The 26005-nt window shown below is 44.8% G+C and overlaps 1 protein-coding gene across 2 annotated transcripts in view; it reads left to right on the top strand.

Annotated features, from left to right (window-relative positions):
- NCKIPSD (NCK interacting protein with SH3 domain) overlaps positions 1-26005 on the top strand; it is a 124739-nt gene that overhangs the window by 11767 nt on the left and 86967 nt on the right. Inside the window, exon 1 of one of the 2 annotated variants that reach the window (XM_087883724.1) lies at positions 13391-13437. The exons of the other annotated variant lie outside the window; for it this stretch is intronic. Coding sequence (XP_087739850.1) covers positions 13399-13437 — 39 coding nt within the window. The 5' untranslated portion in view covers positions 13391-13398. Of the gene's footprint in view, positions 1-13390; positions 13438-26005 lie in introns of those variants that run through there. 2 annotated transcript variants of the gene reach the window in all.

The raw sequence follows: 26005 nt of genomic DNA on the forward strand, positions 1-26005 counted from the left end.
ACTCCTGGCAGTGGACTGAGTTAACTTGCAATACTGAATTCTAACCACTGTACCACCCTAGCTCGTAAAGACAAGACTGAAAGAATTGTTTGAGTTTGCCTTCCCAATCTGGAGTTCCTCAACTACAACTTCTAGAACAATTTGCAATTGCATGTTAGGGGGAAATTCTGGGTACTGTTGGCCCAACACTTTGGAGACCATTGGATTGGAAAGACTGGTTTGCGTTATGAGTAACATAACTCTGAGTCACTTCATGTTGAAGCTAACCAGATATTTTAGATAGCCTGTGCTGTTGCATTGCTCAAAATATCATATTCAGTAAATATGAATGCATCATATTCAATAATTCAATATTAGCCAGTGGCAAAACACTGAAAGATAGTTGAAATTGATGTGCTCCCAGTGAGAACACAGTACTTTGCATCTAATATCAGTGACAGTGTCATGGGAGATAGAGTTTCCATCACAGGATAAAGAACATTAAATGTGCAACTAACAATGGAGTCAGATTCCAAGTAAAAGCCACATGTAAGAGAAGCAATCAAAAGCTGAATGTCCTGGTTGGAGTGATGTACTTAGACCACAACAGGCCAGTAGGCATTTCGAGTACTATCTGCCATTGCCTGCTGGTGCCATGTGCATTTAAACAGGGATTTCTAATATACCTGCTGGTCTGTAGTTTCCTAGTTCCTCTTCCACTCTTAGCTTCAAGTAAAAAAAGGTGGACCATCTTTTGCCAATATATGCAACTACACAGCGCATCTATACGTCGCGATGTATGCAAGCAGGAACGAGCACAGTAAACTTTGGACTCTCGTTTCACCTTCTTCCCTTTTGCATTTGTTTGTTTTCTGCACTCTGCAACTATAATTAGGGCTAGTTATGTTTTGTTTCGAAAAGCCACATTAGTAATTAAATCTATCTTATTTTAAAATAACTATAGGTTATCTTCACTGCATTTCCAAGCCCAGATGAAACAGTAATACGTGGTTTATAAGAGTGCAAAAAATCTGAATGTCTCCTTCCTTAGTAAGAAGGAGAGTGAGCTTGTTATAACTTGTTCTTGCTCATGCCTTTTATAATTGGCTGTGGTTTAGTGTGATGATTGAACCACAGTATTATGATATAGCATGGGATAGATATTGTATTCCATTAGGCCTTTGAGATCTATATATTTGTTTTTCAGGCCAAAATTGGGCACACTTATATTTTGCTGTTGACATGGTTGCACTAGCATCTTAAGAAATTGTAGCATTATCTCGTTAAATACTGTGAATTAAAATTAGCCGAATAAAGGGATTCAGTACCCTAGGATGATTGCTTTCCCTTAAACTGCTATTCCTTTCAAGAAAGAACTTTCCCCATGGGGCAGATGCCAGCTTCAGTGGGTCTGTTTTCATCCTTTCTATAGTTTAGGGAGGGAATGCTTTTCTTCAAATACTGCTTTTCTTCCAACACTGCTGATTTAGTCAAGAGCACCTTCCCACCCATTGTGATATATATCTTTAGAAATAGATAAAAATAGAGATGCACCTTTATTTTTATTTCCTTCAATATAATAGTTGAGGTGAAAGAGTTGTACAAATACCATAAAATGAATTACATTTCTCCAGCTGTAGCAAAATTGCCAATATTTAATGTTTAAAGCCAATTTTTTGTGCCTGAAGTGTTAGCCAATATTTTGTAAACAGGATTTGTTGTAACTGATATTGGAAGGAACAATGGAGCTAACAGGTGCTATTGCTGAGACTTTGAAGTATAACCTTGGCTGTAGCATCTAGTTAATTGCCTGGAGTCATTGAACATGCTTCTAGTCCCTTTAGTGCAATGCAAATGTTGTGGTAGCCTAAAAACTTCACAAGTTCTGAATAAATGGAAGCATGCCAATTGCTAGCAGTTCTCAGTGTGTGACAGTGCGACTCAAATAGATTGAGAACAGCCAAAAGAAAATTCTCCACCACAGTTTGTGAATTCTGTTATCTCCCAGCACTCAAACCTATGGAAAATTGCTGTCCTCCAGTCTCCATCCAGAGCCCATGTAGGCAATCTCCTGCCCTCTCCTTATCCACAAGGGTTCCAAGCAGTGGTGAAATCCAAATTTTTTTACTACCAGTTCGGTGGGTGTGGCATGGTAGGCGTGGTGTGGCTTGGTGGGTGTGGCTTAGTGGGCGTGACAGGGGAAGGATACTGCAAAATCTCCATTCCCACCCCACTCCCGGGGGAAGGTTATTGCAAAATCTCCATTCCCACCCCACTCTGCGTGCAGCGAGAAGTGGTATTTGCCGGTTCTCCGAACTACTCAAAATTTCCGCTACCGGTTCTCCAGACCCTGTCAGAACCTGCTGAATTTCACCCCTGGTTCCAAGTGACTAGACTGTTTCCTTTGTCTTTGCTGCAGTAATCGGCTCCACAGAACTATCTTCTGTTCACCGTACCTCCTCTGGAAGCCAACTACAATAGAAGCTTTTATCTGAGACAGAATAATTTATTATAGGAGACTAAAAGTTATATATGAAGTAATAACAAAATCAATTTAAAAGCTTCCTTGGGAGAAACGGATTTATTCTTTATGTCAAGAAAGGGAATAGTTGCTGAATGCAAAAGAAAATCCAGTGTAACAAATGAGGGTCTTACGGTTAGGTTAAACAGCTCATACGTTATCTTAATAATAAAACATGTAATTACTAAATGGAAAATTGGATCTGTTCCAAATTTCATATTTTAAGTTAATATTTGACAATTTTATACCCTTTGAAAGTATCATAGATTCCAGCATGCTGGTTATTTTGGTTTTGTTTCCATTATTCATGTATGTGCCCCTTCCTTCCTTCCTTCCTTCCTTCCTTCCTTCCTTCCTTCCTTCCTTCCTTCCTTCCTTCCGTCCTTCCCTCCCTCTCTCCCTCCCTCCCTCCCTCCCTCCCGAGCTCATGTACAACTGAACTGGAAAGTGCCTGGTTTGGGCAGAGTATTATATGAAGATTTATTTTATTTTTATTTATTTATTTTATCGTCACCATATAGAATCTGTTTGCAAGACGATATTGTGAAAATGCTGCCCTATTTATAGACTACTAATACATTCTTTCTGATAGTTAGAGGAAGATAAGAAATTGTACTTTTGCCTGCCATGACTGTTGTCCTCAATAATTAAATGAAGATGAGTTGATATAGCCAAGAAGTCTCCCTTGTTCAGTCAGAAGAAATGGAGAGGGGAATGTTCATTTGCCTTGAAAATCTACAGTACATCACGTATGTAGAAACAGTGACAGAATTATATGGGCCAACTTTATATGGAAGAAAATTCACATGAAAGCAATTGATTCTATATTTTTTTTCACTGCATTATGGGAAAATGAAAGTTATCATTCATGCTTGCCTACTCTGTGGAGACTTGGCTGTCAGGTGGCTCATTACAGGTGACTCTGTCATTGCAGCTCTTTTTGAAATCAAGATCTATTGGTCAAGATCTATTAGTTATAATAGCTGTTGGGTCTCTGTGTCCTGAGCAGTTCTAATTTTTTTTTGTAGCAGTTTCAGACATTTATTTCATTCCATGCTTTCAACTGGTTTGCAACTGGTGTTGCATCTGGCGTAGAAAGAGTCTTTGAAAGATGATTATTTTCAGATACTCTATGTAGTTTGGTTTCAGAGATTAAGGAATAAAGAAAAAACCTTTTGATTGCAAACAAGGTTTGGATTAAAGGAATGCTGTGTTTTAAAAGTAGGGCAGAATTTTAAATAAGATTGAAGTGCTGTATGGAAGTAGCCAAAACAAAGTTTATGGTTTCAGTGCAAGAGAAAACTCCTATTATAAAATGAGGGTGGGATTGGTTGACAGCCGGATCATACTCCTTTCATCAAGTGACAAGAGCATGCATTGTATGGCAAGCTCCGCCCCTTTTATATTTGCCCCTTTTATATTTGCATTTCACCCCTGGCTCAGGGGTGAAATGCTCCCGGTTTGGACTGGCTCGGGCGAGTAGGTAGCGATGGCAGCGGGCAGTTCGGAGAACCGGTAGCAAAAATCCCTGCCCCCGCCCCACATGCCCAGCTGAGCCGGATGATCATCAGAGGCTTTTTTTCTTTTAATTTTTTTAAATTTTTAAATTTTGATTTATATGCCGCCCTTCTCCGGAGACTCAGGGCGGCTTACAATGCGTTAAGCAATAGCCTTCATATTTTTGTATATTTTATACAAAGTCAGTTTATTGCCCCCACAATCCGGGTCCTCATTTTACCTACCTTAGAAAGGATGGAAGGCTGAGTCAACTTTGAGCCTGGTGAGAATTGAACTCGCGGTAATTGCAGGCAGCTGGAAGCTAAATACTACCTTTAACAGTAGCATTAGTCTGCTGCGCCACTCAGGCTCCTAAATGCCTCTGACGAGCCAAGCTCTGACGATCCCAGCTGAGTTGCCTGATTGGCAGTGGGTTTTTTAAAAACCCTCCGACAATCAGGCAACTCGGCTGGGATCGTCAGTCTTTTGAAAGCATTTTTTTACATGGTTTTACATGTAAAAAATGGTTTTAAAAGTAAAAAAAAATTGGCCACACCCAGCCAGTCACATTACCCCTCCCCACTAAGCCACGCCCACAGAACCGGTAGTAACAAATTTTAGATTTCCCCTCTGGCCAGGCTTGCATCATTCTGCTCCACCCCTTATTCTCCCTGCTGGAGATTCCCACATCTGATAGTTTCTAACCTTCAAGGCTTTATGAGCTGAGCTTTCTCAGTTCTCTCTCCCAACATATTTTGTATTTGCTTACAGTGGTTCACTGTTGGGTGCAATTTGTCCTCAGCATTCTCATTCTTTCACAAACATAAACATCATCAAATAATATGAGGAAAAACATGAGTCAACAATCAATTAAAGGATATTTCTGGACTGTTATTACTGGCAGGACCCAACACTTTTCACTAGTTATTTCAGGAAGGTGTCACAAGTGGTAAGAATCATGTTGAATTGATTAATTACTCTTACTATCAGAAAATTTTTCCTTTTGTTTTAGTGCGCATTCTCTTTTATGCTCGTGTATTCTCATTTAAGCAGAATAGATGCTCCAGTATTGTCAAACTAGTTGAAAAACTAGGCACATTCATCTCAGTGTTGATTAAATCAAGGTATTTAAGTCAATGTGTCTTTGCTTTTCTGGACATACAGGATCTGGCCAAAAGCGCTCAATTTTGAATGCCATGAAAGGAAGCTTAGAGTTCTACAAAATATGCCATCTGTTTTGATTGTAACTTTCTTTCAGAGAGATAATGATTTTTTTCCCTTTCCAAACAGAAGAATGAATGTATTGATGTCCCAGAAGCACATACTGTTATGCAAGCAGGATTGTAATTTTTCCTCTAATATAAATTCTGTTTGAGCCCAATTATTAATGCTCAGATAGAAACCAAGACTAAGTGTTTAGTCAGGGAAGTTGAAAAAGATTCTAAAAGAAGGCAATATTGCACAGTAGCCTGTTAGGGCTAAGTAAATTTTGATGATGAGCTCTTGCAGTTAGTTGCCTGATTTGAAGGAGTGTTTTTTTTTAAAGAGAAATGCATTACCTATGCTTTACCTGTGGTTGATTTCTAACAAAGCCTTCTCTGCTATAATGCCACCCCTCTGGAACATCCTGCCCCTCTGGGGTGAGGTTTGGCCCCATCCTCCTATCCTTCCGCAAGGACCTGAAGACTTGCTCTGCCAGTTGACCTGGAGACATAATAAGGGAGTACATCACTGGAGGTGGCTACTGGACTAATTAGCTGACCTCACCTCCACACTGTACTTCCTGCTCCTCTTCCGCCCATCATTTTAATTTCATATTGTTCTATTTCCATTGTTTATTTTTATTGTTTTATTCCTTTGTTGTTCTGTTTACATTTTTTTGTCACACGCCTCCCCCCCCCCAATTTTATTGCTATAAGCCAACCAGAGTAGCTCCATGACAAGATGGGCAGCTAATAAATTTAACAAATAAATAATAAATAAATAAAGTCACAGAACTGATTTATGAACAAATACGCAGAAATGCAAGTTAAGCAATGAAAGAGAAGTGTGTTTAGTGGTGAAGACAGAGTTATGAGGCTTGTTTCCAATATCTTAATCAGACATGAACTTGCAAGTGACAATATTTTTTGAAGGAAGAGATCGGCTTGGTGGCTTTTGATTGGATTTTCAGACTGAAGATTTGGTTTTTAATTAGTTTAGTTCATACTCTTGTGGGATTAAATTTAAACTGTGTACCTTCTGCCTTATTATACTCCAGACTCTAGTGTTCCCTCAGAAGGGAAGGGTTTTTATGATAAAAGAGTGTGTGCAGTGAAATGGTGTTCCCTATAGTTTATTAATCTAATTTCAAGGCTTCTGTCCCCTACTTCTGTCTTCCTATCTTCATCAAAGCCTCTGAGGATCCAGTTTGGCTCTTACAGCTCTATTATTGGCAGTTGAAATGTAGGTGGAGTTGTTAAATTCGTTTATATGTGTTGTGATGAAGGTTGGAGGACACACACACATATAAATTCTTAATCATATTTCTGCACTATGTATTTTTCTTTCTATTCTCTTTCCCTAAGTTTAGTTTGTATTAGATGTTACAATAATAATAATAATAATAATAATAACAACAACAACAATACGTACATACATACATACATAGCTTTTCAATACAAAATAGGGACTAAAACATCTGAATTAAGATTGGATAGTAAGACAGTTAACATTCTTCTTTCAGATAAAATGAATAATATCCTTTTCTCATCAGGAAACTTTCCCTTTCTCATTGATCCTATGAAGACTCGAAGACAGGGGTGTCAAACTTGATTTCATTGATGGCTGCATCAGGGTTCTGTTTGACCTCAGGGACCAGGATGGGCATGGCCAGAGTGGGTGTGGCCAGCTTGCATCACTCGTGTCGGGGGCGTTTGTGGTGGCCCAAGAGCTCTGCCAGCGAAAATGGGCTCCAAAGCTCAGGGAGGCCCATGCAGCCCCCCCCCCCCATTTTCGCTGGCAGAGGGCGGCAGGAGGCCTTCGCAGCTGAAAACGGAGCCTGGGAGGGCTGCGTGCTCTGTTTTTGCTGGCAAAGGTACCATGGGCCAGTCTTTTGTTATTTCTAGGGTGGTCTTGCAGGCCAGATCTAAGCACCCCGCAGGCCAGATCTGGCCCCTGGGCCTTGAGTTTGACACCCCTGCTCTAAGAGATACCAGAAAAATTGGCTGGTCTCCTCCAGGACAATCATATGTAAGGTTCTAAAAATCAATCATCAAACTGTGATGTCAATTTTCCAGTGCGCTGCTTCCTACATTCCATGGCAGGGACTTCACTTCCTTGTAGCTGATTACTGGGTGTTAGATACTCAAATTTTTTACTCTGGTCTCCGCCCCCTTTATGCTGATTACTTCAGTCTTTTCACTCAGTAGCTGAATACTGTGGTGTTTTGGTTTCTATCTGTTCTTATTCGTGAGTTATTGTGTTATTTATTTAATTTATGCAATCTATTTAATTTATTTAAGTTCATTTAAGTTAATTTATTCACTTGATTAATTATTTGATTGTTTTAATTCATTTAAGTTGATTTAATAATTCATTTCTAGTTATGCTGGGACTGTATTTATTCTTGCATTGGACAATTACTGCTGCTACTTATAGGTTTGGATCCTTTATATGTCCACAAACCTTGGAATTCTTTGAATGCCTTTAATTCAGCAGCCATTTGAAGTCAGTCCTGTTGGGCTGCTATGTGTATGTAATTTGCCGCAGGCGGTGCTGCTGGGCAACTGGTGAGCCAGTTCATCCGCTCCCGCCTCAGTCCCAGCAGGGTTTCGTTAAAGAGACCTTCAGAGCGGCTCCGGAGTCCATGCCTAGGCTCCAGGCATACTCTGATGTGTTCAAAATCGGGCGGCCGCCATTTTGGAGAGGTTTGGGGCGGTTTGCAAGCAGCAGACTAATTTTACTGAAATGAGGTCTGACCTTCCCTGAGGGGACTGGAACGTTTATTTATTGATTGGGGAGAGCCGCTGAGCTGCGGGAGTGCCCTTGGAGAGATATTTGCTCTTGTTTTCCTGGCGGCTGCCATTTTGTTTCACCCTCGTGGCGGCCGCCATCTTGGATTGGCACTAGTGACGGCCGCCATTTTGTCTGGCCCTTGTGGCGGCCGCCATTTTGTTTACTAGTAAAAATGGCAACTTTAAAGTTAAATTTGAAATTGTGGAATTTCCCTGGCTCTTTGAGCTGTATATGAGAATGGAATGGTCCTTATTATTTTTTACACTGCCTTGCCACCTGCTCCTGCATATTTAAATGTAGGCCTATTGCAGGATGGGCTTTATTCCAGGACTTATTAACGGTGCAGGGGTCCTTATATATATTAATGATTGTTTTGCCTCACTATTTTACAGAATCTTTTGTTCTGCTGACATGGCTGATCCTGTCATTTCTTCTGAATTGGAAGAAGAAGGCAGTCCACCTAGAGAATTGCCAGCATCCCCCCCTCAGGAGCTCTAAGGCCAAAGACAAGACTAAGGGGGCCAGATCTCGCAGACCCTCTAAGAAAAAGGCTCCTGCCAAAGATAGATATGCTCTTAGAAGGCATAATGCTTTAGAACGCCAATATAACAGGGCTAGGCAGTCTTCTCAAGTGAGATCTTCTCCTGAATTTCCTGCTGATCCTGTAATTTCTTCTCTCCCTGTCTTTGGGAATTTACCTCATCATCTTCCTCCAGAGATGTCTAGTGTGATCCAGGAAGCTGGTGATAGTCAACAAGAAGTGACCAGACCTTGTACCATGGAAGTCCCTGTTATGGTTCATCAAGCTCAGGAGGCTGAACCTGAAGGGGAAGCTGTATCCGTTGCTTCGCATACTGAGCCTTCACCAGCTGTGTCTGCAGGACCTTCTACTGTGACTGAGCCACAATTGAATGTTCAGACTATGTTGTCAGATGTTTTGGCAAGAATTCTGTCCACAGGGTTGCAGCAAGGTGTGCAGCCTGGTCAACATTCTGTTCCACCACCTCTGCGAAGGGGTCATTTGTCTGAAAGGCCTTCTACATCTGCGCATCATGGCTATGATTCCAGTGATGAGTCTGAGGTGGAGGAAGAAATTCCTGAGGAGATGGAATTGTCAGAAGATGAGGACTTCGTTCCTGAGCAACCAGTTTTTACAGGCCTGTTCAGACCATCGTTTTTCCGATCTCTCCTTCACAAGGCCAAAGTGACCACTAAGTTTGGCTTGTCTTCTGTTTCTTCTGCTGATGCCTCCAAAGAGGCTTCCATACATGATCCTTTATTCCAAGTGTCCAAGCCAGATAAGGATGTTATTCCTTGTCCACCTCTGTTTGCTGAAGTGGTTCAAAGTGGCTGGGCTCAACCTGGCTCTTTGACTGCTCCTAGTGCTCTTGATAAGAAACTTTACTGTTCTGCTCCCGAATTGGAGAACATTTTGGCTTTGCCTTCGGTTGACGCTCCTGTTGCAGCTCTAACTTCATCCTCTGTCATTACTACAGACATTGTTGATGGACTTAAAGCAGAGGATCGGAAGGCAGAGTTGGCCTTTAGAAAGACGCATCAGGCGGTTGCCTGGGCGGTCAAGGCAGCCACCTCCACATCCTTCTTCACTAGAGCTTCATTGCTCTGGCTACGCCAATTACAAGAGAGGTTGCCTCCTGATGACATCAGATTGCACCATGATGTTAACAAACTAGTGGCTGCCGCTGAATATTCAGCAGATGCTTCTCTGAATGCTGCTAAGTTTGCCTCTCGTGCATTGTCCTCTGCGGTGACCTCTCGTAGGTTGTTTTGGCTGCGTAATTGGAGAGCTGATGCTAAGAGCAAATGGAAGCTGGCGTCTGCACCTTACTCGTCTTCGAAGTTGTTTGGAGCGGCACTGGACCCTTTACTGATAGAGGACAAAGATAAGCGCAAGATCCTTCCGTCATCCTACAGGAGACAGGAACGCAGGTATGCTCCATTCGGGCAGCGACATTCCTTTCGTCCCTTCACTGGATCAGGGATGTCCTATCATCAAAGACCTTATTCACAAGGTTCAGATCGACCTTCAGACAGACAGTCCTTTCGAGACAGAGGCAGGCAGCATCTCCAGTCCAAGCACCCATTCCGGGGATCCGGTTTCAGGCCGTTCAGACGAGGCAAGTGACTCAAGGCCGTCGGCTCCCATTGGTGGTCGTCTCCAAGGTTTTCATCATCAGTGGGAGTCTTCCAGGTGCGAACAATGGATCCTTCGCACCGTGACTTTCGGTCTGTGTCTAGAATTTCTCTCCACCCCTCCAAGTCGTTTCATCCGTTGTCAGGTGTCACCGCTTCCGGAACAAAGAAAACTAATGGAGGCAGAACTCCATCATCTCCTCTCCATCAATGCCATCGAATCAGTTCCCGTGCCCCAGCAAGGGACAGGCTTTTATTCGACCGTGTTCCTGGTGCCCAAGTCCTCGGGAGGGGTCAGGGGCATTTTGAACTTAAAACTTCTCAATCAATTCATCCTGTATCGACGGTTCAAGATGCAGTCTTTGAAGTCAATTCTGGCATGCGTCAGACAAGGCGACCTTTTGCAATCTGTGGATCTCAAGGAGGCATACTTGCATGTGCCTATCCACCCAGCACATCGCAGATTCCTGCGCTTCGAGTACAATGGCCGTCATTTCCAATACTGCGTGATGCCCTTCGGTCTCTCTTCTGCTCCACGAACATTTACAAAATTGGTAGCAGTTGTTGCAGCTCAGCTCCGCCTGATACCAGTGAGAATCCTCTGTTACCTCGACGACATTCTCGTCCTCTCACCCACAGCAGGCAGTCCGAGACATTACAGCTGTGATCACCGTGTTCCAACAATTCGGCTTCACCATCAACTTTCTGAAGAGTCATCTCACGCCCACCACTCGCATTTTTCATCTGGGGGCGATCATAGACTCCAGCAAAGGTCAGGTGTTTCTCTCACCAGACCGGATCCGCAGCCTCAGAGATCTGGTGTCTCAGGTGAGATCTCTCAGGGCGGTGTCTCCTCTACTGCTGTCCCAACTTCTGGGGAAGATGGTGTCATGCATAGCTATCGTTCCTTGGGCACGCAAACACTCCCGTCAGTTGCAGTGGTTCCTGCTACGATTCCAGAAGTCGGGGAGAGGCACGTCCAAGACACCTGTGTTTCTCCCACCTCTAGTCCAGACATCACTCATCTGGTGGCTGTCACCGGCGCTGTCAAAGGGATGCACGTTTCTGGAACCAGACCGGCTCGTGGTGACATCAGACGCGAGTTTGCAAGGGTGGGGTGCTCACCTGCTAAACGAAGTGGTGCAAGGTCTTTGGTCTCCGGAGGAGAAGATGCACAACATCAATTGGTTGGAACTGCGAGCGGCGCGCCTGGCCCTCCGGCGGTTTCGTCCTCTCCTAGAGGGTCAACATGTTTTGCTCCTCACGGACAACATGACAACGAAAGCCCATGTGAACCGAGAAGGGGGAACTCGGTCCAAACCCTTGATGTTAGAGGCGGAGAAACTGTTGTCTTGGGCAGAGCGCCACACGAAGTCTCTTCGGGCGGACCACATTTCTGGAGAAGACAACGTTCGGGCAGATTGGCTCAGCAGAGAACATCTAGATCCGGCAGAGTGGCGCCTTCATCCGGAGACATTTCGGGACATAACCCAGAGGTTCGGGACACCCCTGGTGGATCTCTTCGCCACGCCTCAGAACGCACAGCTTCCCAGGTTCTTCTCCCGGTTTCCCTGCCAAGGTGCGGAAGGACACGACGCCCTTTGTTGTCGGTGGCCCCCGGGCCTGCTTTACGCATTCCCTCCACTGCCTTTGATCCCGAAGGTCATCAGGAAGGTCCTGAGGGAACGGGCCGAACTCCTTCTCATCGCCCCTTGTTGGCCGCGCAGGGCTTGGTACGCAGACTTGGTGAATCTTTCCACAGCTCCCCATTGGATTCTTCCTCTGCACAAGGTGTCGCTCTCCCAGGGAGTCATCGCCCACCCAGACCCCCAGTGGCTCCGGTTAACCGTGTGGCGCTTGAGCGGGTGTTCCTAAAGAAGGATGGCCTTCCAGATGATGTGATACACACCATTCAATCGTCCAGGCGGCCATCGACGGTGCGTATTTATGAGGCTTCTTGGAAAGCCTTTACGGTCTGGTGTTCCAAGCATCATGTTGACCCCACATCGGCCGATGTTCTGGAGGTCCTGCAATTTCTTCAAGCCGGTTTGGATAAAGGACTGGCTCCGGCAACGCTGCGGAGACAGGTCGCGGCTCTGGCCACAGTCTTGTCTCGCGACCCTCGTCGGCCTTTGTCTCATGATTCCAGGATTCGAGGTTTTCTTCGGGGGGCGACTGTCATCTCACCGCCTATTGTACATCGTTATCCTTCCTGGGACCTGCCTTTAGTTCTTCAGGCTCTCACTTCCGATCCGTTTGAACCTTTAGCCTCCATCAGTTTAAAGTTCCTGTCGTTCAAGTTGGCGTTTTTATTGGCCATTACGTCTGCAAGGAGGATTTCTGAGATTGCAGCGTTATCTGCCCGCAAGGATCTTTGCATCTTCCACGCGGACAGAGTTGTACTGAGATTAGACCCTTCCTTTGTTCCAAAGGTGAACTCATGGTTTCATCGAGCCCAGGAGTTGGTCTTGCCTGATTTCTGCCCGGACCCTCACCATCCCCACGAGAAGCGCTGGCATACGTTGGATGTACGCAGGGCTCTGCGGAGATACCTTAAACGAACGGCTTCCTTTCGACAGACTGAGGCCCTCTTGGTGTCCTTCCATCCTGCTTCCATGGGTCGTAAGGTGTCGTCTTCAACTGTGGGTCGTTGGATCAAGGCGTGTATTTCAATGGCATATGAACGCCAAGCCAGACCGGTTCCAGGCAGAATTTTTGCTCATTCTACTCGCAGTGCAGTGACAACGGCTGCGTGGGCTACTCAGGCTTCCATTACTGACATCTGTCGTGCTGCTACCTGGTCTTCAGCTTCACAGTTCATCCGTCATTACAAGATTGACTCTTTTGCCTCGGCTGAGGCTTCATTTGGCAGACGGGTGCTTCAACAAGTCCATTCTGCCGGGGTGGCCGAGAGCAGTCAGCCTCCCACCCTATAGTTGAGCTTGGGTATATCCCAGCCATGGAATGTAGGAAGCAGCGCACTGGAAAATGGACGTTGGCTTACGTGAACGTCCTTTTTCAGGGCGCTGCGACTACATTCCATTTCCCGCCCTTGTTCCGGCTTCTTGCTCTGGCCGGCTTGTTGTTGGCGATGTTTGTGTTTTGTTGTTTGTTTCCTTTCTTATAGATTCCTGGTTTCCAGCTCCTTCGTGAAAGACTGAAGTAATCAGCATAAAGGGGGCGGAGACCAGAGTAAAAAATTTGAATATCTAACACCCAGTAATCAGCTACAAGGAAGTGAAATCCCTGCCATGGAATGTAGTCGCAGCGCCCTGAAAAAGGACGTTCACGTAAGCCAACGTCCATTTTCTGTAAAAACTGAAGATTTTCTTACCATCATTATTAGTTTCTGGTCATGGTCCTAACTTTTTAGATTGTATAACTTGATTATTGAATATCAGCACAAGGTTTTGCTCGTTGTTTTGCTTTTTTTAAATTACAAAGCTATAAAATGTTCTTTATTGTTAAGCTATTTTGTGTGCCTTGTCATGTTGTATCCCAGAAGAAGGTAGGGGCATGCTGCTTCCATATTGCAGTATGGATTTTTTCTTTAATCACCAGGAAGTAGTCGCAGCTTGTTTTTGTAACTCTGGATTTTGCAACTCTGGATAGTATACTAGGAAGTTAGCACCCACCCCTCTCTAGGAAAATGAGATATTTTAGGAAATATTAAAAGGACAGAATATTTCTCCTAAAAGGGAGGCACAAATTCAAACTCCCCCCCCACCTTTGTCAATGGGCCATTAAGGCCTGGGCTAGTCTATTCTACATAACAAAGATCTACCTCCTTCAGGCAGAGCCATAGTAGAAATTGCCCAAAGCCCTTTCATTACATCATCACCCAGCAAGGTTCAACCAAGCCTGGGACACAGACAACCTACAAAGTTACCCCTGCATGGCCCCATGGGAGTCTGACCACCAATCAGAATACAAGTTCAAATTCAAAGCCCAACAGAGGGTATGTCTCTCACCCATGTGCCTTTTTTGCCCAGGACCTCAAACCATGTGGTCCTGTCCACCATTAAAAACCATCTTTCCAAGCAGTCTCCATGTTTCCAGTGCCTTTCTCCCCACTTGGAACTGAACCCAGATGGACATTTCTTCCAACAATACAACAGAGTAAAACAGAAAATCTTAAAAGAAGAATCCTCATAAGAAAAAAGAAGAGCCAGATTGGTGTTGTAATTAAAGGCATTGGATTAGAAACTGGGAAACTGTAAGGTCTAATCCTGCCTTAGGCATGAATCCAGCTGGGTGACTTTGGGTTAGTCACTTTCTCAACCCTAGAAAGAAAGCAAGGGCAAACCACTTCCAAAAATGTTGCCAAGAAAACTGCAGGGATTAGAGACTGCCAAGAATTGTGACAGATATAAGGGGCACACAAAAAGAAAAGCAAGGAAAAACCACCCCCAAAATGTACACTCACAGAGAACAGCTCAAGTTGAATCTGCAGCAGCAGTGCAGAGTTTTTCTATCTGCCATGTAAAATGTCAAGAGAGTGTGGGAACTTTTCTCCCCATTTTTTTGGAGGCACCTTCTGGTATAGTTGTAGATGGGTGTAGAAGGGATCATGGGAGATGAGATTATGTGAGTGCTATGCTATCACTTTGATGTATATGGTGGGGCAAGTGAGGGGGGTATTTGCTGCTGCTGCTTCTGTGTACCCTCTATGGATATGGGAATATTCCCACTGTGGGTCAGTAAACTTCCTCCCTCATTCATAAACATATTTTCCATGTCACAAAGATATTTTTTTCAAGAGGCAACTGGACTTTCTGGTTTTTCTTTGAAGGTGTTTCGCTTCTCATCCAAGAAGCATCTTCAGAAAGTCCAGTTGCCTCTTGAAAAAGCACATTTGGGACAACCATGACCTGGATGGCTGAGAATCTCCATAGTATTTTCCATGTGTTTTTGGTTTATTTTTATTAAAAAAACTGTATTGTGACCTGCTATCACCTCGATTCATTATTATTTTTATTTTTTTATTTATTTTATTAGATTTCTATACCGCCCTACTCCCGAAGGACTCAGGGCGGTGCACAGCCAAACAATAAAAAACACATACATACAAAATTTAAAATAGAATAAAATCAAATTAAATAATTTTGGCCCCGACAAATTTAAAACCCCAAACTTTTAAAACCAATTTAAAATTGAATATATAAAATACTAAAAGATATTTAAAATTTTAAAAATCTCTTATAAAAGAGGGGGAAAATTAGGACAGGCCGGCCTGGTGAAATAGTAAGGTCTTTAAGGCACGGCGGAAGGTGCGCAGATCCAGGATCCTCCGTATCTCTGGGGGGAGCTCGTTCCAGATAGTAGGTGCCCCCACAGAGAAGGCTCTCCCCCTGGGGGCCGCCAGTCGGCATTTTTTGGCTGATGGCACCCGGAGGAGCCCCTCTCTATGGGAGCGTACCGGCTGGTGGGAGGCTATTGGTGGTAGTAGGCGGTCCCGCAAGTACCCAGGTCCTAAGCCATGTCCTAAGCCATTATACCAACTCTACCCTTTCCCATGATTTCACGTGATATGCAGTCTGTGATAAAAGTGGGTTGCATTTTAAGACTGTTCTAAAAAAAAAAAACTGTTTTGCAGATAAGTCCCTTTCTCCTTTTGTGGGGATAATTGGCAGCATTGCATTACTGGCTAATACACTTCTTGAACTATTGACAATCTAAGGAGATAATAAAAAAAGAGTTAGTATTGAGCTAATAAAAATAATCTAGCTTTTACAGGACTGGTATAAAGAAATTTCAATACATGAAAGTGCAATATAGAAATGGTAATTATCAATAGAGATTAAGATAAGTAGTACTACCCAAAAAGGCTTATTTGAGTGTATCTTCAGAAAATAAATTCTAGGATTAAAGTAAGCACTTGAGTTTAGCAGAGGGCTTTTACAGTCAGTTGTAGATACACATACAAAAGGATGTCAGGGATAAATTAAAGTTCTTGCCTTAATTTCAAAGGAATAATGATTTCTAGGTCAGGAATAGGGTAATGTGCAATTTTCCAAAATGTTGCCAAATGTCATCTCCCAAATCTTTTAGCTTTGAATGCAATGCAATACAGTACAATGCAATATAATACAAAACAATATTGTGGCGACTTAACAACTGGCATTGATGAGAAGCACTTTTTGTTGTTGCTGAGTTTTTATTTTCTTCCTCTGATTATTTGTCATGGCCAAAACCCAGAATAAATGCCCCAAAATGGCTGCTATTTGCCAAAATGTGTAGCAGAAGGGAAGTTCAGTTGTGAATCAGTTTATCTCACCTACTTTGGACCTGACTTTGTGTTTAAAGTACAAAGTTGCCATTTCCCTTCTTGTAGCTCTGCAGAGTTGTTGCCCCCAAGAGCCCACTCCTCCTTGCCTTAACGTTTTATTAATTTATTTTTAAATTTATTATTAATTTAGTAATGAACATTAATGTCTTAATGTTCATGCCGTATTATATATAGATGAAATATCGTTATTCGTAGCATAAGTCTCCTATTACTAAAATAGGAGTTTAGGGGGTTGAAGACGAGGAGGGGGCATTCCTCAAAGTAACCCAATATATCCTATTTTATCTTGGATAAATAGTTCCTAAGGCAGCCCGAAGACCTGGAGAATCATAGCTGAAAATGTGATGACCTGGCTGATTAGTAAGAGTAGTAACATAAAAATGAAGGCACAGATGTAGAAAAGATGTTGACATAAATTTGAACAGTTGGGAAGGCATAGCAGGGAAGGAGATCTGAACGGAGGAGCTAAAATATTCTATGCCAGAATAGCTGAAGCTCTCTTTCCCAGCCTGCTTGTTCACATAAGAATAACCTGGCATGCAATGAATTGAGAGTAAATAGTCTGCCAACAAGCAATCTGTGAAATTCACACCCACAGCATACTGTTGTGGATATATATAGGAATAACTCTTGTTCCAGTGAGATTGCGAAGATAAAGTGATCATTTTCGGCTTGTGTGCCTGTTGCAACTTTTCTTTAAAATGGAGCTACTCTAAAATGCCACTATTTTGCTGTTATTGGACACATCTTAACCAAAAATAGAACGATCATCATCTGGATAGGGCTTGCAGTGCTTTGTATTCAACTGCGAAAGGCTGCTTTGGAATACATAGTACTCGCATAATATTCTCTGCCACTCCTTACAGCAGCTCTGCCTTCCCAGCTGCAGCACAATCTCAGGAAGATGCACATTTAAATATGTGCATCCCTATATGTTCCCAAACACCTTGCTGGATCAGGCCAAGGATTCATCTAAACTGGTTCATAAAAATAATCCACCCCTGTGTTGCTTTGGAGGTTTATAAGGAGCACCGTCGCTTTCAGTAATTGGTATTTTGGAGCTTTTAGTCTGGAGATTTTGTTCACTAATCATGAGATCATGAATTTATAGGAAGCCTTTTAAGTTTTAAAGGGCCTTTTCATAGAAATATGTCTATGGAGATTCTCAGTCATCCAAGCCATGGTTGTCCGAAAGGTGCTTTTTCAAGAGGCAACTGGATTTTCTGGTTTTTCTTTGAAGACATTCACTTCTCATCCAAGAAGCTTCTTCAACTCTGACTGGATGGTGGGGAATGGAAGGATTTATACCCCTTGCAGACAACTAGTCATTTGCATTTTCCTACTCGACGTTCAGCCACTCCTCAGTCTGGGTTACGATCACTCCTATTTGCACAGCTGAGTGTCAATCAAATCCCTCTGGAGCTGCATCCTCCTCTCTTCCTGCTTCCTCCTCAGACTTTTTCACTCAGCCATTGCAATAGCATCGAGTGTCTGTCTTTCAGTTTAAATTTATTCTTTATTTTACTTTTCCCTTTAGTAATTTGGTTTAATATCCTTCATTTATTACTGGAAAGTGCTGCGCTTCGACTGCCTTCACCTGGTGAGGTTTAAAGCGCATATCGGCGGTTCGGGGCTCCAGCCGCCGCTAGCGGCTTGGTTTGACTGGCGGTTTATTTCTAATTCATTGTTACCGCCATTTGCCGCCATTTGCAGCCATTTTGTTAACAGTCACTGTGCGAGGCTGTGGATTGATTTAGCGGCCATCGAATATATCGGCTTGAGTCCCTGCCGGCTGGCATACTCATTAGCCGTTTTGGGAGATTGTGACTGCTCCGTTCAGCTGCAGCCTCAGTCCGGCCGTAGGCGCTGTGTTTCGCCTGGCTTAGGACTCGTGGAAATTCGCCTCGCGGGCCGCCATTTTGGGCCCTGACCATCGCCGCTGTTTTTGGCTGCTCCGAGGGCATAGCGACCTGGGCTTTGGTTTCCAGGGTCGCTAGATTGCCGGCAGGCGGGGACGCTGTCCTGATCGTACCTGCAATTTACAACTATCTGCAGAAGGGTGCCTGAAAGTATCCAGGGAAGTACATATTGCTTAATTTTATTTACATTTATTATTATTTAAAAAAAAGAAAAAAGAAAAAAAGAAAAGGCCGTTGCCTTGTTATATTTGATAGCCCTGTTTTTTCTTGTGAATAGTTATTTGAATTTATAAAAAAAAAAAAAAAAAAAACCAATATCAGATATACATATATTAAAATTCATATTACTAATATTTAATTATATATATAGAATTGATAAGTTTCTATTTACAATTAATTAATCAATAAATATTAATTCATTGGGGTGATTGATTATGGCTGACAAGGAGGAAGTTGCTCTTTCTTCTGATATGGACAGGAGTCCCTCTCCCTCCCTAGTACCTTCCCCTAAACAGCTCAGGGGGCAGAAATCTAAGGCTTCCAGGCAGGTGAAGGCCTCCAAATCTGCCACAGCAGATAAAGATGCCCAAAGGAGGCATAAGGCTTTGGAAAAGCAGTTTGCTAAGGCTAGGCAACGGGCCCAGGACCCTGGTCAAGGACCAATTCCTGAAGGCTTGAGCCACGAGGTGACCTGTGAGCCCTCGGCCTCTCATACTGTAGATTTGTTGGCCAGTGGTCTCAGGGAGGATGGACCATCGACCTCTCAGGAGGTTCCAGTTTCGGCGACTAATCAGTCAAGGGCTAGTGTCAGGTCCCGCTCTTCGAGTTTTGCAAGCCATTTTTCTCAAGCTTCTAGGTCAGGCCCTGAAGCTACCTTTACACCCACTGCAGCCGGCCTCCGTCCTGAAGCGGGCCCAGGGGTCCCTCAGCCTGTGGATTTTCAGTCCCTTTTTTCTCAGGCCATGTCCCATATGTATCACATGGGATTGCAACAAGCCACTGGGGCCTTTCCTGCTCCTACGTGCCCTACTACTTCTGCCTTTTCCATGCATCCCCCTGGTGCACAACTTCAACAGCAATCTGTTGCCTGTAGTCTTGTGCCTAAATCAGCCCGGGAGGACGATTTCCTAGATGACTTTGAGATGTCAGAGGATGAGGAAGAGATTCAAGACAAGCCGGCCTTTCCAGGTCTATTTAAGCCTTCTTTGTTTCGCTCTCTCCTACGCAAGGCAAAAGCTGCCACTAATATGGATTCCTCGCCTCTTCAGGGTTCCTCTTCATCTATTCCATCTGGCCCCAATAGTAATTTGTTCAATCTTCCTCAACCTGATGAGGACTTTGTTCCCTGTCCGGATCTTTTCTGCCAGGTTGTTCAAAGCCTTGGGACCGCCCCGCCTCGTGGTCGGGTCCGAATTCATTTGATCGAAAGCTCTATGCTTCGGCTCCTGTGTTGGATGCCCTACTGCAGTTTCCTACAATTGATGATCCGGTGGCGAGTCTCACATCGTCTTCAGTCCTGGTAGGTGAGGCTGGGGATGGCCTCAAGTTTGAGGACAAACGAGCCGAAATGGGATTTCGTAAAACACATCAAGCGGCAGCTTGGGCCATTCGTGCTGCAACCTCCTCATCATTCTTTAATCGGCCATCACTGGTGTGGTTGCGTCAATTGAAGGAAAGACTTCCCCCGGAGGATGCACGATTACAGCAGGACCTGGCCAAACGGGTCGCAGCTGCGGAATATTCGGCCGATGCGTCCTTGGACGCAGCCAAGTTCGCTTCCAGGGCATTAGCTTCGACAGTATCTTCGAGACGTCTCTTGTGGCTCCGTAACTGGAGAGCTGACGCCAAGTCCAAATGGCGCTTGACTGCTGCCCTTACAAGGGCTCTGCCTTATTTGGCTTATCCCTGGACTCTGTGTTGGTAGAGAATAGGGATAAGAAGAAGGTGTTACCCACGTCTTCCGACGTCAGGACAGGCGCTATGTACCTTATAATCGACAGTCCTTTCGACAAGACCAAGGCGCCGGGGGCGCCTCTTACTACAGATCTTCGCAGTCTCAGTACCAGTCAACTTCGGACAGGGCGCCCTTTTGTAGCCGCGGTCGCCGACAATCCAACTTCAGGCGGCCTTTCAGACAGTCGGCGGGCCGCTTTTCCAGGCGCGGTACGTGACTCACCGCCTCTGGTCCCAATCGGGGGCAGGCTCCAGGCATTCTCTCACCTGTGGTCATCTATCACCTCGGATGCCTGGATTGTCCAAACTGTCACCGAAGGGTTCCGTTTGGAATTCACCAACATGCCACAGGACTTTTACCTTCAATGCCCTTGGCCACTTCAGCCGGAGAAGCGATCTCTTCTATTACTCGAAATTCACCATCTGTTGCAAATCCAGGCCATAGAACAGGTTCCATTGGATCAACTCAAAACCGGCTTTTATTCAACACTATTCCTGGTACCGAAATCCTCGGGCGATTGGAGAGGTATTTTGAACCTTCGACGTCTCAATCAACACATTTTGTACCGTCGGTTCAAAATGCATTCCCTCAAGTCTCTGCTGGGCGGCATTCGTCGGGGAGATCTGATGCAATCTGTAGATCTAAAGGAAGCGTACCTGCACGTCCCTATTCATCAGTCGCACAGGAAGTTCCTCCGGTTTGCGTTTGGAGACCACCATTTTCAATATCGGGCGATGCCTTTCGGCCTTTCGTCCGCTCCGAGGACGTTTACAAAGTTGCTAGCGGCAGTAGCGGCGTCGCTCAGAAAGGTTCCTGTTCGTCTGGCATGCTACCTCGACGACATTTTGATCCTCTCGTCTTCTCCCGAACAGGTGACCCAGGACCGGGAGCTAGTACTTCAGTCCCTCCAAAACCACGGGTTCACTTTGAATCTTGCCAAAAGCCATCTTATTCCCACATCGAGTATCCTACATCTCGGAGCTACAATAGATTCAGCACTGTGTGTGGTCTCCCTATCTCCCGACAGACAAGCCAGCATTCGGGAACTGACATCTCTAGTCTTACTACACCGGACTGTGACCTTACTGTCTCTCTCCCAGCTTCTGGGGAAGTTGATATCTTGCATAGACATTGTTCCGAGGGCGCGTTTCCATCTTCGTCGCCTCCAATGGTTCCTGCTCCCTTACCAGAGACAAGGTCGAGCGGAGTCTCTTCTCAAGGTAAAGGTTCCAGCTCCAGTTCGCCTTTCCCTGAGGTGGTGGCTGTCTCCGGCCCTCAACAAGGGTTCTCCCTTTCTCGAACCAGCTCGGATGGTGTTGACCACGGACGCAAGTCTGCGAGGCTGGGGGGCTCACCTCGACCGTCAGCTAGCCCAAGGTGCCTGGTCATCGGCGGAAAAGCTGCACAATATAAATTGGCTAGAGCTCAGAGCGGTCCGTCTCGCCCTGATACACTTCAAACGCCTTGTATATCGCCAGGACCTTCTGATTCTAACGGACAATGTGGCCACCAAGGCCCATATCAACAAACAAGGGGGGACCCGCTCCTGGACACTGATGCAGGAGACGGAGCGTCTTCTGTCATGGGCGGAGCTCCACCTCTCGTCGATAAAAGCCGAACACATCTCGGGGACTCTCAATCAAGAAGCAGATTGGCTCAGCAGAGACCAAATAGATCACGCCGAGTGGACGTTAGACCCCAGCTTGTTCCAGGACCTGTCCAGGGGGTTCGGCCTACCCCTAGTGGACCTGTTTGCGACGGCTCAGAACACCCAATTGCCGAGATTCTTCTCCCGCTATCCATGTCCAGCAGCGGAGGGGCTGGATGCTCTTCGGAGTCAGTGGCCCCGGGGCCTTCCTTATGCCTTCCCTCCCCTTCCTGTCATCTTCAAGGTAGTGCGGAAGGTCATTCACGAACGGGCGAACCTTCTACTAGTAGCACCGTATTGGCCCCGTCGAGAGTGGTTCGCCGACCTCAAGAACTTATGAGTCGAACCACCGTGGAGGATTCCACCAGACAAGATAATACTGACTCAAGGAGCCATCCGTCATCCGGAACCAGAATGGCTTCGATTAGCCGTGTGGCATTTGAGCGCATAACGCTCATCAAGGACAATTTGTCTGACGATGTTATCTCCATCATTCAGGCAGCTCGAAGGCCATCAACGATTCGTATTTATAACGCCTCATGGACTGCCTTCACGAGATGGTGCGGGGATCATCACGTAGACCCCACAACTGCTTCTGTTCCGGACATTCTGTGTTTTCTGCATGCGGGTTTCTCCAAGGGCTTGGCCCCCGCGACTCTACGCCAACAGGTGGCGGCTCTAGCCACTGTCCTGTCAGGAGAATCTCGTGTTCCTTTGTCTCAGGACCCCAGGATCCGTTCCTTCCTCCAAGGGGTCTCAAACTTGCGGCCTCCACCGATTCATCGCTACCCCACTTGGGACCTTACCTTGGTGTTACAGGCCTTAACGGGTCCACCGTTCGAACCCATCGCTTCGTCCAGTCTACGCTACTTGTCTTTAAAAATGGCCTTTTTGTTAGCAATAACTTCGGCGCGCAGAGTATCCGAAATTGCTGCCTTGTCCATGAGAAGTGATCTCTGCATCTTCTATCCTGCCCGGGTTGTTCTACGCCTCGACCCGGCTTTCGTTCCCAAAGTGAATACTCGTTTTCATCGAGCCCAAGAACTCGTCTTGCCTAACCTTTGCCCGAACCCGCGTCATCCTGCTGAGAAGCGGTGGCATACTCTAGATGTGAGACGGGCATTGAGAACATATCTTAAAAGGATTGCCCCTTTTCGAAAGACTGAGGCTCTGTTGGTGTCCTTCCTTCCCTCTTCCCTGGGCCAGAAGGTTTCTTCAACCACAGTGGGGAGGTGGCTCAAAGCCTGTATTTCTAAGGCATATGACTTAAGAGAGGCCCCTGTCCCGGGTGGTATATTGCCCCATTCTACCCGTAGCGCCGCAACCTCTGCGGCTTGGGCTACCCAGGCTTCGGTAGATGATATTTGCCGGGCGGCCACATGGTCTTCCCTTTCATCCTTTGTAAGTCACTATAGGCTGGATAAGTTTGCTTCTGCAGATGCTGCCGTTGGCAGAAGGGTATTACAAGCTGTAATCTCTCCACAGGGCCAGTCTACGGCTTAATTCCCTCCCTTTTCTTTCTAACTTGGGTATGTCCCAGACTGAGGAGTGGCTGAACGTCGAGTAGGAAAATGGTCGTTGCTTACCTGAACGACCCTTTTGTACTCGACGTTCAGCCACTCCGTCCCTCCCTTTCTTGGCCGTGCCTGGCTTTGGTGGAGGTCTGCTTTTTCTCCCTCTGTAGCTGTCTGCTTCCTGTGTGTCTACCGGATGGAGTTTCTAATGGTCGATCCTGCTGCTATTGAGCCAAGTTGTCTTCGTGAAAAGTCTGAGGAGGAAGCAGGAAGAGAGGAGGATGCAGCTCCAGAGGGATTTGATTGACACTCAGCTGTGCAAATAGGAGTGATCGTAACCCAGACTGAGGAGTGGCTGAACGTCGAGTACAAAAGGGTCGTTCAGGTAAGCAACGACCATTCTTTTAGTGAGTCATTAAGGCCACCTGGAGATTTATCTGTGTCATCAGGGTCACCTGAGTGGTGCAAATGGGTGTAGAGCCTTCTTGGAACTGTAGAAAGGACTGTTGTAGACGAGATATTTTGGTAGATATGTAGTTGGCACCAGGAGTGAAATCTAAATTTTTTTGCTACCGGTTCTGTGGGCGTGGCTTAATTAGTGGGTGGGGCTTGGTAAGGTGACTGGGTGGGCATGGCCAAGTCAATGTCACTTCTTTGCCCTTTTTTAACCTACAAAACACAACACAACACAACTGGCTCACCCACAATGTAAAAGCAGCTGTGCTAGACCCAAAATGGCCCCTGCAACAAGCAGGAACCTCACACAGCCACAAAAAGCCAAAAAACCAACTTTCACACTTTACACACACAAAATTCCACATACAGCTTTGTGAGATTTTGTGTGTTTGTGTAGTTAGAGTGAAACACTACAGAAACACACTAAATCTCAGAAAGCTGCACAAATATTATTTTATTTTTATTTATTTTTATTTTTATATAAAAGCAGCTAAATTTAAAACTTCCTAAACTTTAAATGGCTAGGTCTAAAAAAAGAACAATTAAAAAAAACCCCAATTAACTATTTTTTTTAAAGCTCCCAAAGGGGAAAAAAACTTACCCAATAGAACAGGGGTCTCCAACCTTGGCAACTTTAAGACTTGTGGACTTCAACTCCCAGAATTCCTCAGCCACCTTTGCTGGGAGTTGACGTCCACAAGTCTTAAAGTTGCAGATAGAGCTGCTCACCGATGAGCTTGATTGCAGGCAGGGAGATTCAGTTGTTTGCTGATGCAATAGATTGCAGGTATTTCAGCGTTGCAATCAGCAGCTAAGTAAGGTAAGCAAGCTGAGGCGGGTGCTGCAGAGTGCTGCAGGAGGTGTCCGTCCCATCTCCCCTCCACACACGCACCCCTGCTGCTGCCAGCCTGCAGAGGAGAACTAAAATGCTAATCCAGCCTTCGAAGAAATCCAGTTTGACACCCCTGTACTAGTCTAAATGGCCCTTTCCATCTCTATGATTCTGAAACTCATTAAAACTGGATATCACCATTTGTTGTAGTTCTGTGTTCCATCAGTTGCCTCTTACGAAACCTACTAAACCCCATTTGTGATGATGATTATGCTTGAACATACAATAGTAGGATTCTATCCCTGTTTGAAGACCTCCAGTGGAAGCATATCACTTCCACTGCTTGACAGCTGTCTGGGAATTTGTCATTACTATCTAACCTAAATCTACTTTTCATAGTTTCAACCTACTGGTTCTAATCTTGATTTTTGGAACAACAGAGAATAACTCTAGACTTTTGATCTTTGAAGACTGTTAATATATTTCTCCTCAGTCTTTTCAAGCTAAACATTCCCAGTTCCTTTAACTCATAGGACTTGGTTTCCAGTCACCTCACCTAGAATCCCACCTAGAATTTGCTTTAGTTTTTGAGTCCCCTTTTAGATTGCAATGCCAGCACAATATTTGGAATACCATAAGTGGGGCATGCCCAAGACAGAATAGAATGGGAGAATTATTTATCATGATCTGGATTTTATGCTTCTATTAATAGGTTACAAAGCAACATTTGCCTTTTTAGCAGCTGTATCACATTTTTGGCTCATGTTCAATTTGTGATCTACTAGAATGCCTAGATCCTTTTCACTTGTAATGCTATCAAACCAAGTCTCCCCTATCCTATACTTTGGTTTTTCCTACTCACATGGAGAACTTTTTCAGTTGTCTTTTTCTAGATCTTTAAAAATCTCATGCTTCTCTTCTAAAAGAGAATTTCAGAATATTGTGTTATCTGCAAATAGATAAATCACTTTATCATCCCCTTTTCCTTCATGATTAACATCACAGGGCCCAGTTCAGAGCTGTATGGTACTCTACTTGATACTATTCTACAAATTGATGTAGAAACATTTAGTATTCCCTGGGTGCAGCCATTCAGCCAGTTATTAAACCCTTTGACAAATGGTATCATTGAGCTAATATGCTAGTGTTTTATTAATATTATGACAGACTTTGTCAAGTGCTTTGCTGAAGTTAATGTATACCATTGCCATATTATTTCCCCAATCTATTAAACTGAGTAAACTCT

The sequence above is a fragment of the Pantherophis guttatus genome, chromosome 2 (assembly GCF_059756535.1).
Source record: "Pantherophis guttatus breed Tessera chromosome 2, ASM5975653v1, whole genome shotgun sequence".
Classification (NCBI taxonomy): domain Eukaryota; kingdom Metazoa; phylum Chordata; class Lepidosauria; order Squamata; family Colubridae; genus Pantherophis; species Pantherophis guttatus.